The sequence below is a fragment of the Micromesistius poutassou genome, assembly GCF_964030765.1.
Source record: "Micromesistius poutassou genome assembly, chromosome: 1".
In the NCBI taxonomy this organism is placed as follows: domain Eukaryota; kingdom Metazoa; phylum Chordata; class Actinopteri; order Gadiformes; family Gadidae; genus Micromesistius; species Micromesistius poutassou.
Genome location: NC_140271.1, coordinates 15,576,030 through 15,593,811, shown reverse-complemented (window position 1 = coordinate 15,593,811; position 17,782 = coordinate 15,576,030). Strand labels below are relative to the sequence as shown.

Sequence of the window (17,782 nt, the reverse complement as noted above, 5' to 3'; positions counted from 1 at the left end):
CCACACCTCTCTCTCTTTCTCCCGCCCTCTTCTCCCTCTCTCCCTTTCTCCTAGGTGTGGACCGGGCGAGATACAGAGGGGATAAGCCAGGATTGGTTGAGCTGTGTCATGTCTCTGGAGGGCTCAGGGACCGGCACACCCGTAGGTCCCCTCCCTGTCCCCCCCCACCCCCCTCCCTGTCCCCCTCCCCCATCCACCCTAGCGGGGGGGGGGGGGGGGGGGGCAGAGAGGAGCAGAGAGAGGGGATCATGCAGGGGCAGCTGCAGGAGAGAGAGCCTCAGGTCTGGCTGGGCACGCGACAAGGTCGGAGGAACGATGCTCTGAATGGACCAGATGCCGTTGCCATTGCATGTGCGTGTGTGCGTGTGTGTGTGTGTGTGCGTGTGTGTGTGTGTGTGTGTGAGTGTAAGGTGTAGCAGTGTGCAGCAGCACACATTGCTACTCCATCACTTCCCCCCCTCTCCCCGGTGGCTCCTCTCCTCCTCTCCTCTCCTCCTCCTCTAGCGCGGCTCACCTGCTCCATGGTGTCAGCGAGCCTCCTCCTGGCTCCTGCTCCTCCGAGTCATGGCAGACAGCGGTTCCGGTCCTCCTCCTCTTTCTCCTCCTAGGTGCAGTATTCCTGACAGCAGCCGGCTCCTCTTCTCGTCAAACAGGCAAGGCAGCGTGGCAGTAGTGCACTGGGTCGCATCGGAGGTGCATGCCTCTCTCTCGCACTCTCTCTCTCTCTCTCTGTGTCTCTCTCTCCCTGTGTCTGTTTCTGCTACGCCGCCCTGCACCTGGTAGCCTGGTACCTGTTCTGACAGCGCCCTCTCATCCGAGCCCCAAAGCGCGGCTCCGTAGCGGGGGTGGAGCCAGAGGAAGAGCAGGGCGTGCGGTGACTCCCTTCCTGGTTAGCGTAGCACACACACACACACTCGCACACACACACGCACACACACGGGGAGAGTCTCCCGCTTCTCGAGCCTCGCCTCCCCTCGCTCGCCCTAGACTGAACCCTCCCCTCCCTTCTCTCTCTCTCTCTCTCTCTCTCTCTCTCTCTCTCCCCAGGCCCCTCCCTGCTTTCCTGCTCCCCTCCCCCCCTCCCTCCCGCCGGGGACCAACAGAGCCGCAATGAAAAAATGGGGAGGAGGGGAGGAGGGAGGGAGTGGGGGGAGAAGACGGGAGGAGAGCAGGGATTGGTCGACGGCGGGTCACGTGACTCCAGACGGCCGCCTCTGAGATTCTCCACCAGCTGTCCGGCTCATGCTTGCCTCAAAGCTCTGTTGCCATTGACGACAGCTGCCGTGGAACACAATAACCCAAGGCCATTGGCTGAGGGGGGATGGACGGTGGCCACCGCTGTTTTGGACGGAGCCAATGGGGACGGGCGGCCCTGCCAATCAGAGCCCAGACGGCGGGCATCGGTGTGCCACAACGCAATGTCTTTATTGATCTACTTCTATTAAACATCTCAGATCTCAGATGAAAGGTCTGGGTGGAACACTCCCAACACTCCGCAAGCCACCCAATGAACATGCACACACGCACACGCACACACACACACAGAAACACACACCGACACCGACACACACAAACACTTCATGTGCACACGAGCCACAAGGCCAGGGCCTTCGCCGTCGGTCAGGAAAAAGACATCCTCTGTGATTTCCACCAGCCCCTCCCCCCCCCCCCCCCCCCAGCCCTGCAGAGAGGGATACACCCACCCTGCAACAACAGGAACTCACCAGCTGAAGGCCATGGCTGAGCCCCCCCCCCCCCCCCCATACACACACACACGCTGCCTTCATCCTCAACTATTTCTTTTGTATTTTCACACTTCATTCAGCCGCTGCCTCGCTCTCCCTTCCCCCCCGCTCCATTCCCCCGAACCCTGAACCGCCCCCCCCGCCCCCACCAGCTCACTGGCACTCCGTCAGCAGGGCTGTGTGAGCTGCAGGTGCCAACAAGAGTGAGTGAGTGTGTGTGTGTGTGTGTGTGTGTGTGTGTGTGTGTGTGTGTGTGTGTGTGTGTGTGTGTGTGTGTGTGTGGATGGGTGGGTGGGTGGGTGGGGAGAGGGTCCTGTTGAAAGCTATGCCAGGCCGACCCTAGCATGTGTCAAAGGAGGACATCGTGGAGCTGATGCAAGCTAGACTGAACTAGCTGCAAACCTACGCGAGGTCTGTGTGTGCGTGCGTGCGTGCGTGCGTGCGTGCGTGCGTGCGTGCGTGCGTCTTTCTGAGGGTATTGGGATTAACCGTGTAACAACAAAAGCGAAACGAGAACACGTACAGCAAAAGTTGTTTTAGGGGCGGTGGTGGGTGCAGAACAGTGGGAGGGAACCAGGTACTGATGGCCTGGAACAGGCAGGGTATTATAGCAGTGGAACCAACACGACTAAGTAGATGGAAAAATAAAAGTGGATGCTATCGGAACCATCTACTGCAACGGTATTTTGATAGCCCTGGATACTGAAATTGAGCATGTGTGAATGTGAGAGAGTGATGCCTAAAGTGTGTGTGCCTGTGTGTGTGTGTGTGTGTGTGTGTGTGTGTGTGTGTGTGTGTGTGTGTGTGTGTGTGTGTGTGTGTGTGTGTGTGTGTTTGTGTGTGTGTGTTTTGTGTGAGAACTCCCAAGAAAGAACAGCAGGGGTATTGTGTTGGGAAGAGAGATTATACTATCAGCGATGGAATTCAGATTATTTACCGTATTTGGTCTTTTGGAGGACAGGCAAGAGAAACGTTAGTTGTGTGTGTGTGTGTGTGTGTCTTGGGGAGGGTTTTATTGCCTACAAGGATGCATGTAACATAAGATTAACTTTATTAGTCCCTGGAAGCAGGGACTTCATATACACATGAAGCTGTACTACATAACCCATCTGTTGAAACTGTGTGGGTCCACCAGTAGTACTGGGCATAAGAACTATGAAACAGCATGTAACAATGAACGGCTACAGCATGTAACAAACTTTAGTCCTGTCTGTGGGCCTTAAAGGGGTGATGTTATACCACAAGGTGTGAGTGTGATTAGCTGTTACAAGCCGTTTGAAAATCTGCCTTTTCCTGTGTTTAAGTGTTCACCTAGATGTATGATGGATTGATAAGCAACATTTGCTACAGTCCACCGGGTAGGCTGGTAGACCAATCTATCAAGCACACATCTCGGTGGACACGCCCACTTATGATGTCACTTACACACAGGAAAAGGCCGATTTTCAAACGGCTTATAATGGCTAATCCCCCTCACACCTGGTGCCATAATAGCACCCCTTTATGAAGATTGATTTAATATATTTCTAATGTAATATATTCTAATATACCAGTCCGTTCATCAAAGTCAGACACACCTGGAGTCACTTGGAGGCTCAGCAGACTCGGGTTGAAAGGTGCTTTCCTACCCGACACGTGTAGAAAAAGCCCAGTGATGTTTCTGTGTAGTGCCTTCTCCAAAGGAAAGCCCTCAGCCCGGCCGTCCGTCTGGGCCCAGACCCCACCATCTGTCCAACATGCAGTTATTTAATCACAATGCAATGGGGCCTTTTCCTTTCTATTTTAATAACCGGAATAGGGAATAAGCCAGCTTGTGAATAAAAGGGAAACTCCCGCTGTCTGTTGCTAAGAAGAAAGGGAGAGAGGAGTTTAGCCATGGGTTTCCTTGGCAACGTCACTGCCATTCAGCAACAAATGCCTGTTGGAATGCAGACAGAGGGATAATAAAGTTGAGTACAATCACAACATCGATGCTTCGCTGGACTCTCACCAATGTGGTTGAATACTTCCCAAAGAGTTCTGGAGAGAGTTGGTTCACACCTGTGTGTGTGTGTGTGTGTGTGTGTGTGTGTGTGTGTGTGTGTGTGTGTGTGTGTGTGTGTGTGTGTGTGTGTGTGTGTGTGTGTGTGTGGAGCTTACAGGTTGGGCTTGACTGCTGCGTTGACCTGTTCCCTTGTATCTTGAACAATGGTAGGACTTTTCTGATTAGAAAATACGGTCAAGGGAAAGGGTCTATTTTGATCGACAAAAATCTGAAAGCCGTTTTTGTTATTATAGAATTTCGTTGTATCCAGTTCTTTCAAACTTCTCTATTATGTGTGATCCAACAGCTGAATAGGTGTATCATGGGTAAACAGTGCCATCTATCGGTCGAAAAGAGGGGCAGAAAATACTATAAGTCTGTCTCGTTTTGTATTTTTTACTTTTAAATCTTAAAACTAAAACTATTGAAAATACATGAAAATCCCGGGAGGTACCTGGCATTGTCATGCTCTAACAGGCAAAGCAAAAGATCTCAAGGAAAATTACTTTACACGACTGACCAACACAATTGGGACATAACGTCCTTCTATGGATCCTATTGACCGCAAGGTGTCGCTAGAAGGACGATCTACTGTTGCATACGTGGCAAAGACACGGTGCGTGTCAGTGGATATGGCAGGTGCACATGTATATAGAAGTAGACTACACATTTCCATTTATTACCTATTCGACCCTTGGTTAATCGTATATTAAACAGTAAAGCGTGACAGATAACTTAAATAATGTACACTTTGGTGTTCAAAATAATATAATTATGTTTGAAAGAAAGAAATATATTTTAAACGTGTTTTTTTTTAATGTGGAGACGTAATTTAATTTAATTAAAGCATTCTTTAATTCATCTCAAATTATATCATCTTAAACTTTAGTATGAACACATAAGGACTGAAACGCAAAACCAAATGCGAACCATTGTGCAGTTTATTTTTAATGAATTACCATACAATGGGCAGGATTAGGCCAACATGTACTGTTCAACATGTGAAAGGCTGAGCATAAATTAAATAATAATTCAACATTATAATCCCATACTATAGCCCAGTGATCATATAGGAGCCACATCGAGATATTTCAGTGACTTATGTCCCTTCACCGTCTCAATAATGACTGAGATGGGCTGCATTTCTATTAGGATTTGAAAGTCATCACCAGAATGGCAATACTTGGACAAGGCAACGTGACTGTGACACATATCAGATCCGTGGAAATCAAACAGTGAGACAGTCCATGGACAATATAATACTAAGGGAAAACAGGGTGAGAAAACGGTAGGAAACCAGCCTACAAGAAACGACGCATGCGCAGGGGAGTGCAGCCTGCCCATGAACGCGACAGCTAATTCATAGTGGCATCAAAAGGACGATTTATACTTCCGTAATACATAAAAAATACACGTCTTCTTCCATAGGTTCCGGAGTAAATAACGCAAGGACATAATATAAAGGACAATAATAACTCGTAATCGACCGGCAGTAGTGCACAGACAGAAAGATGCAAGAAAACACTGGTGGGAGTCTATTAAGTGTCCGGGTTTCCTCATTATCGTCGTCCTCTTGCACTGGGTTCCGACTTGCTCTGGGGTCCCACTTGCTCTGGGGTCCCCTTCGAGCACCCGGTGAACTTCATTAAGGGTTACCTCTCCGCCCTGAAACACATTGCAGTTGGTATCATTTGTAGTTAATGGAAAACGTATGGACGACATCTTACATTTCATCACCTGTCCCACTCCCACCCACCAACCACCGTGCAATGGGCCAAACTAGAGATACACACATCTTTATGATTAGCTTTACATGCCATGCATTTCATTCCGGGTCTACCTTGCCAAATACAGCGTGCAAACATGTCGACTTTTATTCAAATAGTTCCTCAATTCTTTGTAAAAAGGTACAATAATAATTGAATCGTTCTCACCATTGTCCGTGCTGCGAAGCAGGAACGCCGGAGGTTCCCCCATCATCATCTTTTTCCTCCCCCTCCTCCCATCCGCTCGCTCCTCATCTCTCCCATCACAACATGTAGATGATGTAGGACAGAAACACCAGCGCCATGATGGCGAAAAACATCAACATCAAAATGTCCACCATGATGACAGTGTGTGAGGACGCGACGGCTGCGGATGCAAAAAAAACCGGCGATCCGCGACGCGTGAAAGACCCCGACGTAGATCGGCACAGATCGGAAACCAGCCCTTGCAGAAGCTCCTCGCCTCTCCGCCTCACCTCCCCTCCTCCTCCCCACCGCCAGATGAGTCCAGGTCCCGTTGCGTGCGGAGTAGGCCATTCGGTGAATACCAACGCACACAAACTGTGTGCATTGGCCTCATGTCAGCCTACTACTGCATTCTCCATGCATTATACGCCAGTCTTGTGTAAAATGATGAAGCATTGCGATCCCTTCGTCTGCAATGAACTAGATGAGCGCTTCTGGTGATGCGATTTATCCGTATGAACGTGTACTTCACGTAAAGCCACACTGCTCACTTAAGACACATAATTATAGAATAAGAATAAGTTAAATGATAATTGATGTTCCTGAATGTATGGCTTCTCATAATTGCATTCGGTCCAGGCGTGACCCCGCCCCCCCACCCACCCACCCACCCAACGCATGATGTCGCAGAGACAAATAGTCTGAGAAAAAAAAAGACATTTTATTGAATCTGCAGAATCATAAGTACAATTTGAAGTGCTGTAACAGGGCAACAAGAAATGACGTCAGGTCCTCAGACTCCATCGTATTCTCCAATCGGAAACCCCGTGAACAGGTGAGTGTACACGCGGTCATCTTTTTTTTTTTTTGTTAAAAAATATATCAAAACAAACCCATTTAGGATGGAACGCGCACACAATGCATTGGAGTACAGGGTCGGGGATGGTGGATTTTAACCGTCTATATAACCAGGATCACAGGAGCGGGGAATGGTTGATCAGAAACCTAGAAGGCCTACAGGGGTAAGCGGTGAGGGAGGGGAGAGAGGGGGGTTAGGCTGTGAGCTGCAGGATGAGCAAAGACACCAAAAAGAGGGAGAGTGACCGGGTGGCAACCATGAGACAACATCGTGTTACAGTAGAGGAGGGGTTCCACAGTAGGAGAGCATAGAGCGTACTTGGCGCAAAAAAACAGAAAATAAAATAGGTCAACACCTGGACTGACATCGTAGTCGGTCCCTCACTCGACAGGGTTGTGTCGTCAGGGCGGGAAGGTTGAGGAATTCCCAGTCTTGATACACACCCCACCCCTCACCGCATCTCCATCATTGGTGCTTATGTTTGGCTACACCTTTGGCACCCACATTTACTACGGTAACCACCAAGTCCCAAGGCGTTTGCTGCTTTTTAAAGAAGCAATACTAGCATTCATATTATCATCTAGGATAAAAAGAAAACTATAACAAACCACAGTAGGCCTACATTTGTTTAATTTCTTCATTTCTGATGCCAAACCAACCTGTGTATACTTTTGTCACCTTAAAAACGCTTTTCTGGTCCAGTTGTCTGATAGAGGTGGAATACAAAACACAAGGCATGCAACACATTTCCTCTCTTCTGTGGAGCCAGGTTGAGGTGTGCTGTGTTCTACGTCGGACACGGTTCGTATTAAACGACACTGTCAGAACCCATTAGTCGCCAGAGAAACAAAAGGGCATGAATATTCAACACTAACTTGTTTTGACATGTGTTGCACCACACTACATTTCCCATGAGTCGCAATTGTTCCCAATTGTTCTAAACCCACATCATTTCCTTCTCATTCACATCCACAAACCGTGAATCATAGTCGTCATCTTTTGAAATGCAAGCAAACCTTTTTTCTGGTAGCACCAACGACTGTAAACAAAAAACAATCTCTAATTCCGATTGGTTTTCTTAACATACATGAACGACTTTACAAAGTGACACCACCTTCTGTCTAGAGATATCGGTGAGATTGATGGAGGTCACAGTTTCCAGAGAGCAGGGGAACTAGCAGATGGAGGGGAGGGTGCCAGCAGTGTGTACATGGTCCCCACCCTTACCCTAGTCAGTAAGTAGGGAGTATTCGGTTGTGGGAGTTAGCTTCAGAGGCTTTGGAATTATTTTTCCAAGTGGCCCTAGGATTTAGTTTGTGTAACCATGTGATTGTTGCCCTTTGACCTTTAGGGCTGACCCAAGAGTTAAGCAACATTTCCAAAGCAAACTTAACATTTTTGTGTTTAAATGTAATTTGTTACAGATTACATATTGGCTAGAGATACATATTTATTTTGAGCCCAAGGAACAATAGAGATGATGTATGTCACATTGACAAAGTCCCACAAGCAAACTGCCAGTTGACTTAAGTGTCAGTTTAGAGATCCAGTCGTCGTCACCAGATTAAACTAGCCTGCCTCGGCTCAAAATTGGAATGGCTGGTTTATTATGGCATACAGTTGACATTTCTTTTATGAAAATAAGCCTCTTACAATGACATTGGAAGCAAAGAAACAAAACCAAACAAACAAACAAAAAGGAGGAAAACCCAACATGAGAACACCACTCCACACCTCAGACGCACACGTCTGCCGCACAACACTGGGCTGCTCCCTCTCAAAACAAACGCACACAAAAACAAACAATGGAATGCAATGACTTAAAAAACACAAATTAACATTTCACACCACAGCCTTTGTGCTTTTGCCTTCCTGAACCGTGTCCAATCTAAATCTAAACGGTCTCTCTGCAGGACTAGGGAGGCGTCTGCCCATCTCCATGCAGACCTTACCAACACCCCCGCCCCCCCCCCCCCTGCCACGCCCCTCCAATCCACTTCCTGTTTAAGATTTTTTTTTTTTAAAGGCAACGAGGACCACCGCCATAGTAGTGACAGCGGGTTGCTATTGGCAACCGTCGAGGAGGATGACAACAGTGTTAGAAAGAGTGGAAAGGGTGGGGATGGGGTTAAAACAGAAGGAGAGGGGGTACAGGTGACTGCTACTACTCTGACGGGACCCCAGCCCCCCCCCCCACCCACCCCGTCCCCCACTCTCTATACGCGTGATATGCATGAGTTCGGGCCATGATTCCAGTTTTTAATCGCAATACCCACAGGGTTGCCTGCTAGGCAAGGAGTTTGGAGATTGAGATGAGTCTGAAAATAAAAATATATACAAAACCTCTCTGGTAAGACGGATTCATTCGGTCTGTCTGGGGCGACAGCGCTGAGGGTATTGTGGTCAATTCAATGGAATGTACACAAGTCAAAATAGGGGCTCCCCCCGTTCGGGACCGCCCTGGCCTACCAGTGGGGTCGTTAGAACGCCGCTCTTCCAGTACTGAACCAGGAGCACACAGGGGGAAAAACAGCAAAACACCAACACTGGCCTGGCTCCCCACACCTTCTTTATCCTCGCTCTCTCTCTCTCTCTGTACAAAAGCAACTGCAGTTATCTGATACCATGGCAACTGAGTGTTGATCGGCTAGCTAACGAGAGGTCTATAACATGATTTGTTTATTAATTCGTTCATCCATTCATTCATTCATTCGCCCCACCACACACCCCCACACCCACCCCTGGCAATGTTGTTTTTGTTTTTTTTCGTCTGAAAAGATTGTTAGCGCTACAGCTAGGATGCGAGGTCGCGAGCCGCGGCTTGAGCCCGGACATAATAAGACATATGAAGGTTACTCCATTTAAGACTTGTTGAGTATTTGGCAGCGCAAAAGGGAATGATGCCACGCTAAGGGAACAGAGGAGGGACAAACAACCAGAAGGCGAGACGGACAATCCAACAGAAAGAAACAGCACGGGGACAGGAAGTAGACACATACAGAAGGAGGGGAGGGAGAGAGGGAGGGAGGGAGGGAGGGAGGGAGGTGGGGATGTAAGACGGGGGAGGAACGGGCGGGGGTTGATGCGAAAGGGGTGGGACGACTAGGTCGGGGGCGGGGTCTCACAGGACAGACAGGAAAACAAGAAATCAAAACAAGAGAAAGCAGTAGCTAGATGAGATGGCACTGGGCTTTTCATATTTCCCCTCTTCCTTCACTACCTTCAGCTCTCTCTCTCTCCCTCTCCTCCCCCTCTCCCTCTCCTCCTCCTCCTCCTCCTCAGATGGCCTCTACGTAGTTGGCGGGCAGCATGCCCCGCTGGCCGGTGCGCTCCACGCGGCCGTACATCCAGCCCTCGTCGATCTGCTGCACCTCCAGGATCATGTCCCCGTCCACGAAGGAGACCTCGTCCTCGTCCGCCGCCGCGTAGTCGTACACCGCCCGGTAGCGCTTCTGGAGGAGGAGGGAGGAACGCACACACACACACACACAAAGGAACAACACACACAAACACACACACGCACAGGAACAACACACACACACACACACACACACACACACACGATAGTTGAGCAATAATTCTTTCCAGGAAGTTCAAATTTAGTTTTGAGGATTGTGAAATACGAACCATTTAAATGAACCCTCCAAATGAAAGTAATGCTCAGATGGGAAAACTATTCCATTTAATACAGGGACAGAATAAATGTTGAATTCATCCATCCTCATGCATTGCATTCCAGTTCTCATTGTCTAACACGTTTTAAGCAGGTATGGCGGCTTATCACTGCCAAGAATCGCAAGAACAGATGCAGAAAAAATAAATACACATGCATTGTTGACACAGTCATTTTTCCTCCGCCTCTACCAGCCTCCAAATGAGACTGGATACACCTGCTGGGAAAAACATCCTAGAAACAAGCAAGCCCCCGTGGGCAGGCTGAGGCGGGTGCGGTGGGGGGGGGGGGGGGGGGTGCAGAGTACCTACCCCGGCACTGGGGGGCGGGGCGGCCGCAGCCTGGCGGACCGGCTCTGGGGCCGGCTCGTAGTGGAAGTTCTGAGACGGAGCGGGCTGCTGGTACCCTGCTGTGAGACGACAGGGAGGACAGCATTAGAGATGTGGTGGGAGAGTGAGGGCCAGAGAGAGAGAAGGGGGAAAGAAAAAGGGGAAAGCGATGTGGAGAGAGAGACAGAGAGAATAGAAAGAATGAAAGAAAGAAAAAGAACAAAGACAACAGAGAAAGAGCAAGAAATAGAGACTAACAATTATGTATTTAGTGTGAGCCTCGTAAGTGTGGTGTGCCCCAGACAGCCTGACAGAACACTGGCCCTGACGTCCTCATGGAAACTATCGCTCAACTCCGCCCGACGCCTGACCCTTCATACCTTATTAAACGCTTGATAACTGGAAAAAAACAACTTCCATTATTAATGTGGAAAAGTCTGAAGAACAGTAACAAAACTGAAACCGTGCCCAGAACAAATCAACCTCTCCGGCTTACTCACAAAACTATCAAAGCCCCACTATATCACTCCCATTACTCCCACTTTGAGACTCCCATGAACCACCCGTCCCATATCCGCTGCGGTCCAACAGTGGCATTGAGTAACACTTGATACTTTTGTGTCAACGAATGACGAATCCTTTGACAAGCAGAGTCTGTTCTCTCCACCCAACCACTAGGTTTCCCTTACATCTACACCGTCACAGCACAGCTCGTAGGCTCAAACCAAGCCCCGTCCCTGGGTGTCCTGTCCTCTGTCTCTCACTCCATACGTTCTCTACACCCTCCCCCCCACCACCACCACCACCACCACCACCACCACCACCGTCGTCCCTTGAGAGCGTCAACACACGGAGGACCCCCAGGGTGAGATGGAGACGGAGACGAGGAGGAACGGCATACCGAAGCGGAGCAAGCTGAGACGTGCACACCTGGAGAACTCGCATTCCCTGGGCGCCGCTAAGCCCCTTCACAATGCCTCTTCCTGTCCGGACGCTAGCTGGAGGGGGGGCCGGGGCGATGGCTAGAAACTACCTGAGAGCACCGCCACAGAACGACAATGAGCCGGCTTTGGTTGTGCATGGGAGGCAGGGGACTGGAGGGGGGACAGTCCTTAGCGGTCGCAGGCCAATGCTTCCTATGAATGATATGTCCTCCTGTGTGTGTTCCTCTGTGTGTGTGTGTGTGTGTGTGTGTTGTTCCTATGTGTGTGTGTGTGTTCCTCTGTGTGTGTGTTCCTCTGTGTGTGTGTGCTGTTCCTATGTGTGTGTGTTTGTGTGGTTCCTGTGTGTTGTTCCTGTGTGTGTGTGTGTGTGTGTTGTTCCTGTGTGTGTGTGTGTGTGTGTGTGTGTGTGTGTTGTTCCTCTGTGTATGTGTGTGTTGTTCCTCTGTGTGTGTGTGTGTGTGTGTGTGTGTGTGTGTGTGTGTGTGTGTGTGTGTGTGTGTGTGTGTGTGTGTGTGTGTGTGTGTGTGTGTGTGTGCGCTCGCGCGCACGTTGCATCTCCTCTCGTTCCCACGGATGAACCTCAACGACAAACAAGAGTCCCGTTAGCCCAATCCAGAGCGCTGGTTGGTTTTTAATCATCATCATTATAACCATCATTTAATCTTAATTAAAAACATCTGTCCTTAATGAAGTCCTTTTCCTTCACATAAACAACCCTCGCTTCCCGAACCCTACAACGTTAATACACTTAATAAACCCTTTGGCCCGGGTGGACCCCCCGGGACCGCCCAGTGCACTTTCCCACCGTTACGGCTAATGAGTGGATCCACTTCCTGGAGTATTGATGCTTCATTAAACGTCTTATGTAAGCGTGAAGTTCTGGCCGTCTGCACCGAGTGTCCCGAAACGAGGTCAGGGCCCGGCGATGGCTCCACCAACTGGTGGTAACCCAGCACCCAGCCCCCGGCCCCGGGGGCCCCTCCTCACACAGAGCCCACAACCGGAGGTCGGGACAGACCTCAGCTGCTGTTGTTGTTGTTGATGTTATGATACTCACCCCGGGAGGAACGGTGCCAGAGAACCAGAGATCATGGACGGGACCCTTAAACCAGTTCAGCTCAAACTGGTTTTAGGTTTTCCTTCTTCCGTTACGTGTTACTATTCTTCCACTTACTTACGTCCTGCCATGTTGTTGGGCTAGAACTAGTGGCAATGCAGTGTGTGTGTGTGTGTGTGTGTGTGTGTGTGTGTGTGTGTGTGTGTGTGTGTGTGTGTGTGTGTGTGTGTGTGTGTTACCTGAGGTGGGGGTGCTAGGTTGATGGGGTGGGGCCTCCCCTCCCATCCTGCTCTTCTCAAACTCCTCATGGTACTTAATCTGAAAATGAAAAGGCAGACAGCAGTTGTAATTTAAAATGGTGGTGCAGTTCCTCGCTACGACCACCAGGTGTCGCCTACGTGCGGCCCGCCGCACCCGCGTCCTCGCCAGGATAGGTGGGGCATGCTCGCTCTGTGCAGCAGTGCTCCTGGAAGCAGCCTTGCGCTAACAGGAAATGACATCGCGACCAGAGGCAATGCGAGGGGCTCAAAGAGTTGCATAGCAACGTGGAACGACACACAGAAGGGAAGGTGAAGTCAGAGACGAGGAAGGCGATCGCTGGCGCGTCGCGGCGAAAAAGACGCCAGTGATAAAAAAAAATAAAAAAACGCCCACTAGGGACACGGAGAGACATAAAAGAAAGCATGACTAAGCGCCCAAAACACATCCCTCAAATAGGTAGCCCGGCGCACAATTACCCCGTCAAGTGGACATAAAACCAAACCCAAAATGAACCCAAACCAATAAACAAAACGTCTACAACAAACGTGTTGTCAGGTAAACAAACGGCCGCGACCGGACTACTCTACTCTACATCACACCCAGTCTGGGCCGCAGCACAAAGGCCGCATTCAGCGGTGGAAATAACAGCCGAACAGGGGGGCGAACAGACCAGGCTGAGACTGAGGGAGCTCTCTATGAGTGCACTCACAACTCCCCAGCCACCCCCCCCCCACCCCCCACCCCCCACAACCCACCCCCCTGCTTGCGCTTTTCCGGCTGATGATAGTGGACTCGACTACCGCCGCCGTGGTCAGATTTATAGCCCTGATGCAGGCCCCGCCAGTGAAAGGAGCCCCTGTGTGAGGGCAGTGTGTGTTCTCACACACACACACCGGGAGTGCTGGGGCGTAGAGCGGGGCGTAGAGCAGTGCGCGTCGGGAGACAGAGAGACGACAGTCAGTGTTATGGAGTGCAATATGTTGAGTGAGAGCGCGGTTCCCAGCATAGTGTGTGTGTGTGTGTGTGTGTGTGTGTGTGTGTGTGTGTGTGTGTGTGTGTGTGTGTGTGTGTGTGTGTGTGTGTGTGTGTGTGTGTGTGTGCGTGGGGAACAGTCCCCAGCTTGTTACACGCCTCGCTAATCACTCCAAAGAAAAAGGGGCAGAGAATAGAATCGCAGGCAGGTAGGAGTTGAAGAAAGATGAAGAACCGAGAAGTCAGGGTCGTGTCACAATAAAGTGGGAGGAGGAGAGAGAGACAAATCCAGATGGACGTGAATGTTACAGAACCTTCGACTCTTGGCATTCAAGGAGGGGAACTATTCTCCTAGCTGTCATTTTGTAAACAGGGAATGGGTTAACGTAGTGACTGTTAGTGCTTGGCACTTGCTTCTATGAGCATCCTAACTGTACCTACAGTGATGGATTGTCGCTTCCCTTACTGATTGTAAGTCGCTTTGAAAAAAGCGACTTACAATGATGCCCTAAATGTAAACGTAAGCGGACAACAGACTTTTTTTAATGTTCTGTCTGTGTTGAACCAGGAACCGGTCGAGGTTCTAAGAGGGATGTTGGGTCAGTAAGAGAGAAAAGGGAAAGGAACAGCACCTAGTGTTTAGTGCACTAGACCAGGGCGTCGGGGTTCAGGGTGAATACTCAGCCGTTTATTGGCTCCCATCCCCCAAGGCTGAGGGGGGTGAAGGTGTCTCGTTTCCGTTTTTTCCTGTGTATTTCCCGCAGAAACCAAACGGCCCATTATCCAATCTAGAATGTTTTGTAGGGTCTAAAGACCCTACCCTCTCGAGCCAGTGTTTAGACAACATCCCCATGCCTGTTCATGTGTGTACGCCCACGCCTATCCACCACGCAGGGCTCTTTGTGAGCATGGTCGTTTCCCCACGCCGTGCCAGGGCTGACGTCGTATGAAAGCAGTGATTACCCTTCACATACACACTAATTATGTCATTAGGAAAGACAGCATGGAGCATGGGGCGGATGTATGTTTGCTGTGTGTCCATGTCTGTCTGCCCTGTCTGTGTGTGGGTGTCTGTTTATGTGCCTGCCTGTGTGTGTGCGCGTGTGTGTGTGTGGCCGTGTGTGTTTGTATGTGTCTGCCTATACGTGGGTGTCTGTGTGTGTATGTGTGTGAGTCTGTGTGTATGTTGGTATGTCTGTCTGCCTCTAGGTGTATATTTGTCTATGTGTGTGCGTGTGCGGATGAGGGTTTTGGCAACAGACTAAGCTGTCCTAGTAGAAGAGGTAGACACCTGCCCCTCCCTCAATGACATTTCATATTTACAGACAAATGGTTTATCAATATCCATTGGCTGGGGGAGGCCAGACAGAGACAGAGACAGAGAATGGACTGGATGGGAAAAGGTGGAAGTGTATGAAGTGAGGGGCGGATGGGATGGGGCTTGTTTTCTTGTTTAGCTTTGTGTCTCTTTGTGTCTCTTTGTGGACAGGACAGTGAAGAGAGACAGGACAGTAGAGAGTGAAGACATGGAGTGTGGTGCCACAGGCAGGAATCGAAACCCAGGTCGCTACCGGGCGCATTGCCTAGGTGGTTAGTGCATTCACGGGTTGAGCCACTAGTGCGCTCAACCCGCGAATGCACTAGCCACTAGTGCGCTCAACCGCAGCTCATTTCCATGAACCATAAAGGATACAGGAACTATGTGGGGGTCAGTCGGTTGACCTGAGAGCTAATGAGGCAGGGCTGATAGGAGTGTGAAAACGTCACAATATGGACGCTGGTAAAATGGATTGTGGAATGCATAACATTTAATGCAAAACCACCTGCTACAGCCATACATGCTTAGGATTCCAAACATTTTCCACTTTCACTAAGTGGAAGTTTTTGTACGCCAGAGAATGCTAGAATAGCTTGCGTGGGGCGCTACCAAAGTTGTTCTTGGCCCATAATCTAGACACTTGGCCCAAAGACGCTGAAGGGGAAATGGAGAATGTACGACTGATCCGACGAGCCATAAACGCAAAGAAAACACAACGTTTATGTTTGAAACTCCAGACATTTTACGGTGGTATGCCGGGAGCATTCCTATGTCCGGACTCACGTTGCTGATGTTGTCCTGAGTTTTCTTGATTCTCTGCATCTCCGGTGTGTCTGCCACCACACTGAACCCCTTTCCCTTGTTCTTCTCAAACTCCTCCTTGTAGAGAACCTGCCAGTGGAAAAAGGGAAAGAACAGAAAAGAGTTAAGAGGAAGTCACACCAGCCATAACAGGAAGGCACTGTTTGAATGGAACAGGAATGGCACTGGAGTGTATTGTCTTCCATTGTACAGTGAGATACACGCTATGAGCAGATGGTACGAATGGGTTTGAGCCGGCCTAATGAACATAGCAAAACTCATTTGACATATTGCTGCACAAACAAAGCAATTAAAAGAAAACTTTGGGATTGTTCAACCAGGACCCTGTCTTCCAAACATTTTGGGTGTAGGGGCAAATGCGGACAACGATTGATTTAATTGGTCCGGTACTGAGCGAGAACGCTGCAGCTGTGATAAGTGCCTGAAACGCAATCCTTTGGGGCCATAGCTCCCCGTCAATCTACATCCTCTAAAAGTTTGTTTCTGCAAAACAGTCCCACCAAGCCTCGCTCAAGGTTAAGTACTGCGAGAGTTTAGTCGTTGCAGGAAGAAAACAGTAGAAATGTGAGTGAGCTTGTTGTGTTGGACTACAGAAAGCATAGTTTAGTGTTATCTCAAATATTTGGGTGTAGGAGAGAGATGAGATTGTAATAACAATAGGGAAATGTCCTGCAACAATGAAACAATTCATAGAGTTCAGAGCGGGACTTGAAGTTCACACACCCTCGAAACCATGGAAGACCGAATAAGAAACAAGTTGATTTAATTTATCTGCACAATGTGGGTAGTTTGCATCTCAAAATGTAATAGGCCAAAAATTAAATGACCCTCCCTGTAACAGGGTAACAAAGCAAACATAACAGTGCAGCATTGACTATTAAGCATCTGTTGAGATTTTAATTAGCAATATGCAGGTTTGAGGTGTCTCTGCTGGTTCATAACCTTCACAAACAAAACCAGATTGTTCTGCAGGTCAGGCCTGAAGTAATCGAGGTGTTCCAGTAAAGCTCAAAATAACCAAATTACAAACATGGTGATGATTGTGACTATGAGGTAGATTTGGTCAGCCCCGCCCTCTTCCTTTGTCTCTCTCTACTTTGGTGACTGACTTCCTGTTTCTGGCTGCAGGGGGGTAAGGGCCGTTGATGCAGGAAATGCTGACAGCCTTATACGGTCAGACAGGGGAATGTCAAGACAAGCAGAACCTGTGTGTCACATGACCGTTTGAAATCACGGTGACGAGCTCACGCCGTCGTATCAGTGAACTCCTTCACCGCTTACTACACCCAGTACAGGAAGAAGTCTGCATATTCAGAGACATAAAGGCCAGAGGGGTGAGGGGCTCCAGCCCATACTGCTGTACTGTAGGTGCCGTTGCATTTGAGCAATGACTAATGACTTCCTCCTTTTGCTGACTGGCTGCCCCCACTTCCTGTCATCGTTAAAGAGGGGATTGTAAAGCCTTGTGCAATCAGTTCCCAGGCTCCTAACCCCCTGCGGCTCCTCCTCCTCCTCCTCCTCCTCCACCTCCCTCCACCCCACACAGCCACATAACGTCTGACACAGCCCTAACGGCGTGCTGACTGACCGGCCGAACCAAACGCCCAGTGGTGACCGGACCCTGCACCACTGACTGTGAGTCACAGCTGCATGCAACGCTGGGCAGTTAAAGGATGAGTGCGCTGGCATTAACGCTGGCCCACGCTGCGCACCTCGCCCGGGGTTCAGTGAATCAGGCGCTTGATCCCCAGCACCCATGAGCCGGTCGGCAAAACAAAACTGCCAGGGAATAAACGCTTGCCGCGCGGCTTTGCCCCCCCCGCGCTT

The 17,782-nt window shown here is 49.7% G+C and overlaps 1 protein-coding gene across 1 annotated transcript in view; it reads right to left on the bottom strand.

The window, feature by feature from the left end:
* Nucleotides 1-6,419: 6,419 nt before the first annotated feature.
* The window catches only part of LOC311339260 (LIM and SH3 domain protein 1-like), a 28,339-nt gene continuing 16,976 nt past the window's right edge, over nt 6,420-17,782 (bottom strand). Inside the window, exons 4-7 of the mRNA XM_084464637.1 lie at nt 15,917-16,024; nt 12,822-12,900; nt 10,564-10,661; nt 6,420-10,031 (exon numbers count right to left, since the gene is read on the bottom strand). Of these exons, the coding sequence (XP_084320763.1) occupies nt 9,858-10,031; nt 10,564-10,661; nt 12,822-12,900; nt 15,917-16,024 (459 nt within the window). The 3' untranslated portion in view covers nt 6,420-9,857. The remainder of the gene's footprint in view (nt 10,032-10,563; nt 10,662-12,821; nt 12,901-15,916; nt 16,025-17,782) is intronic.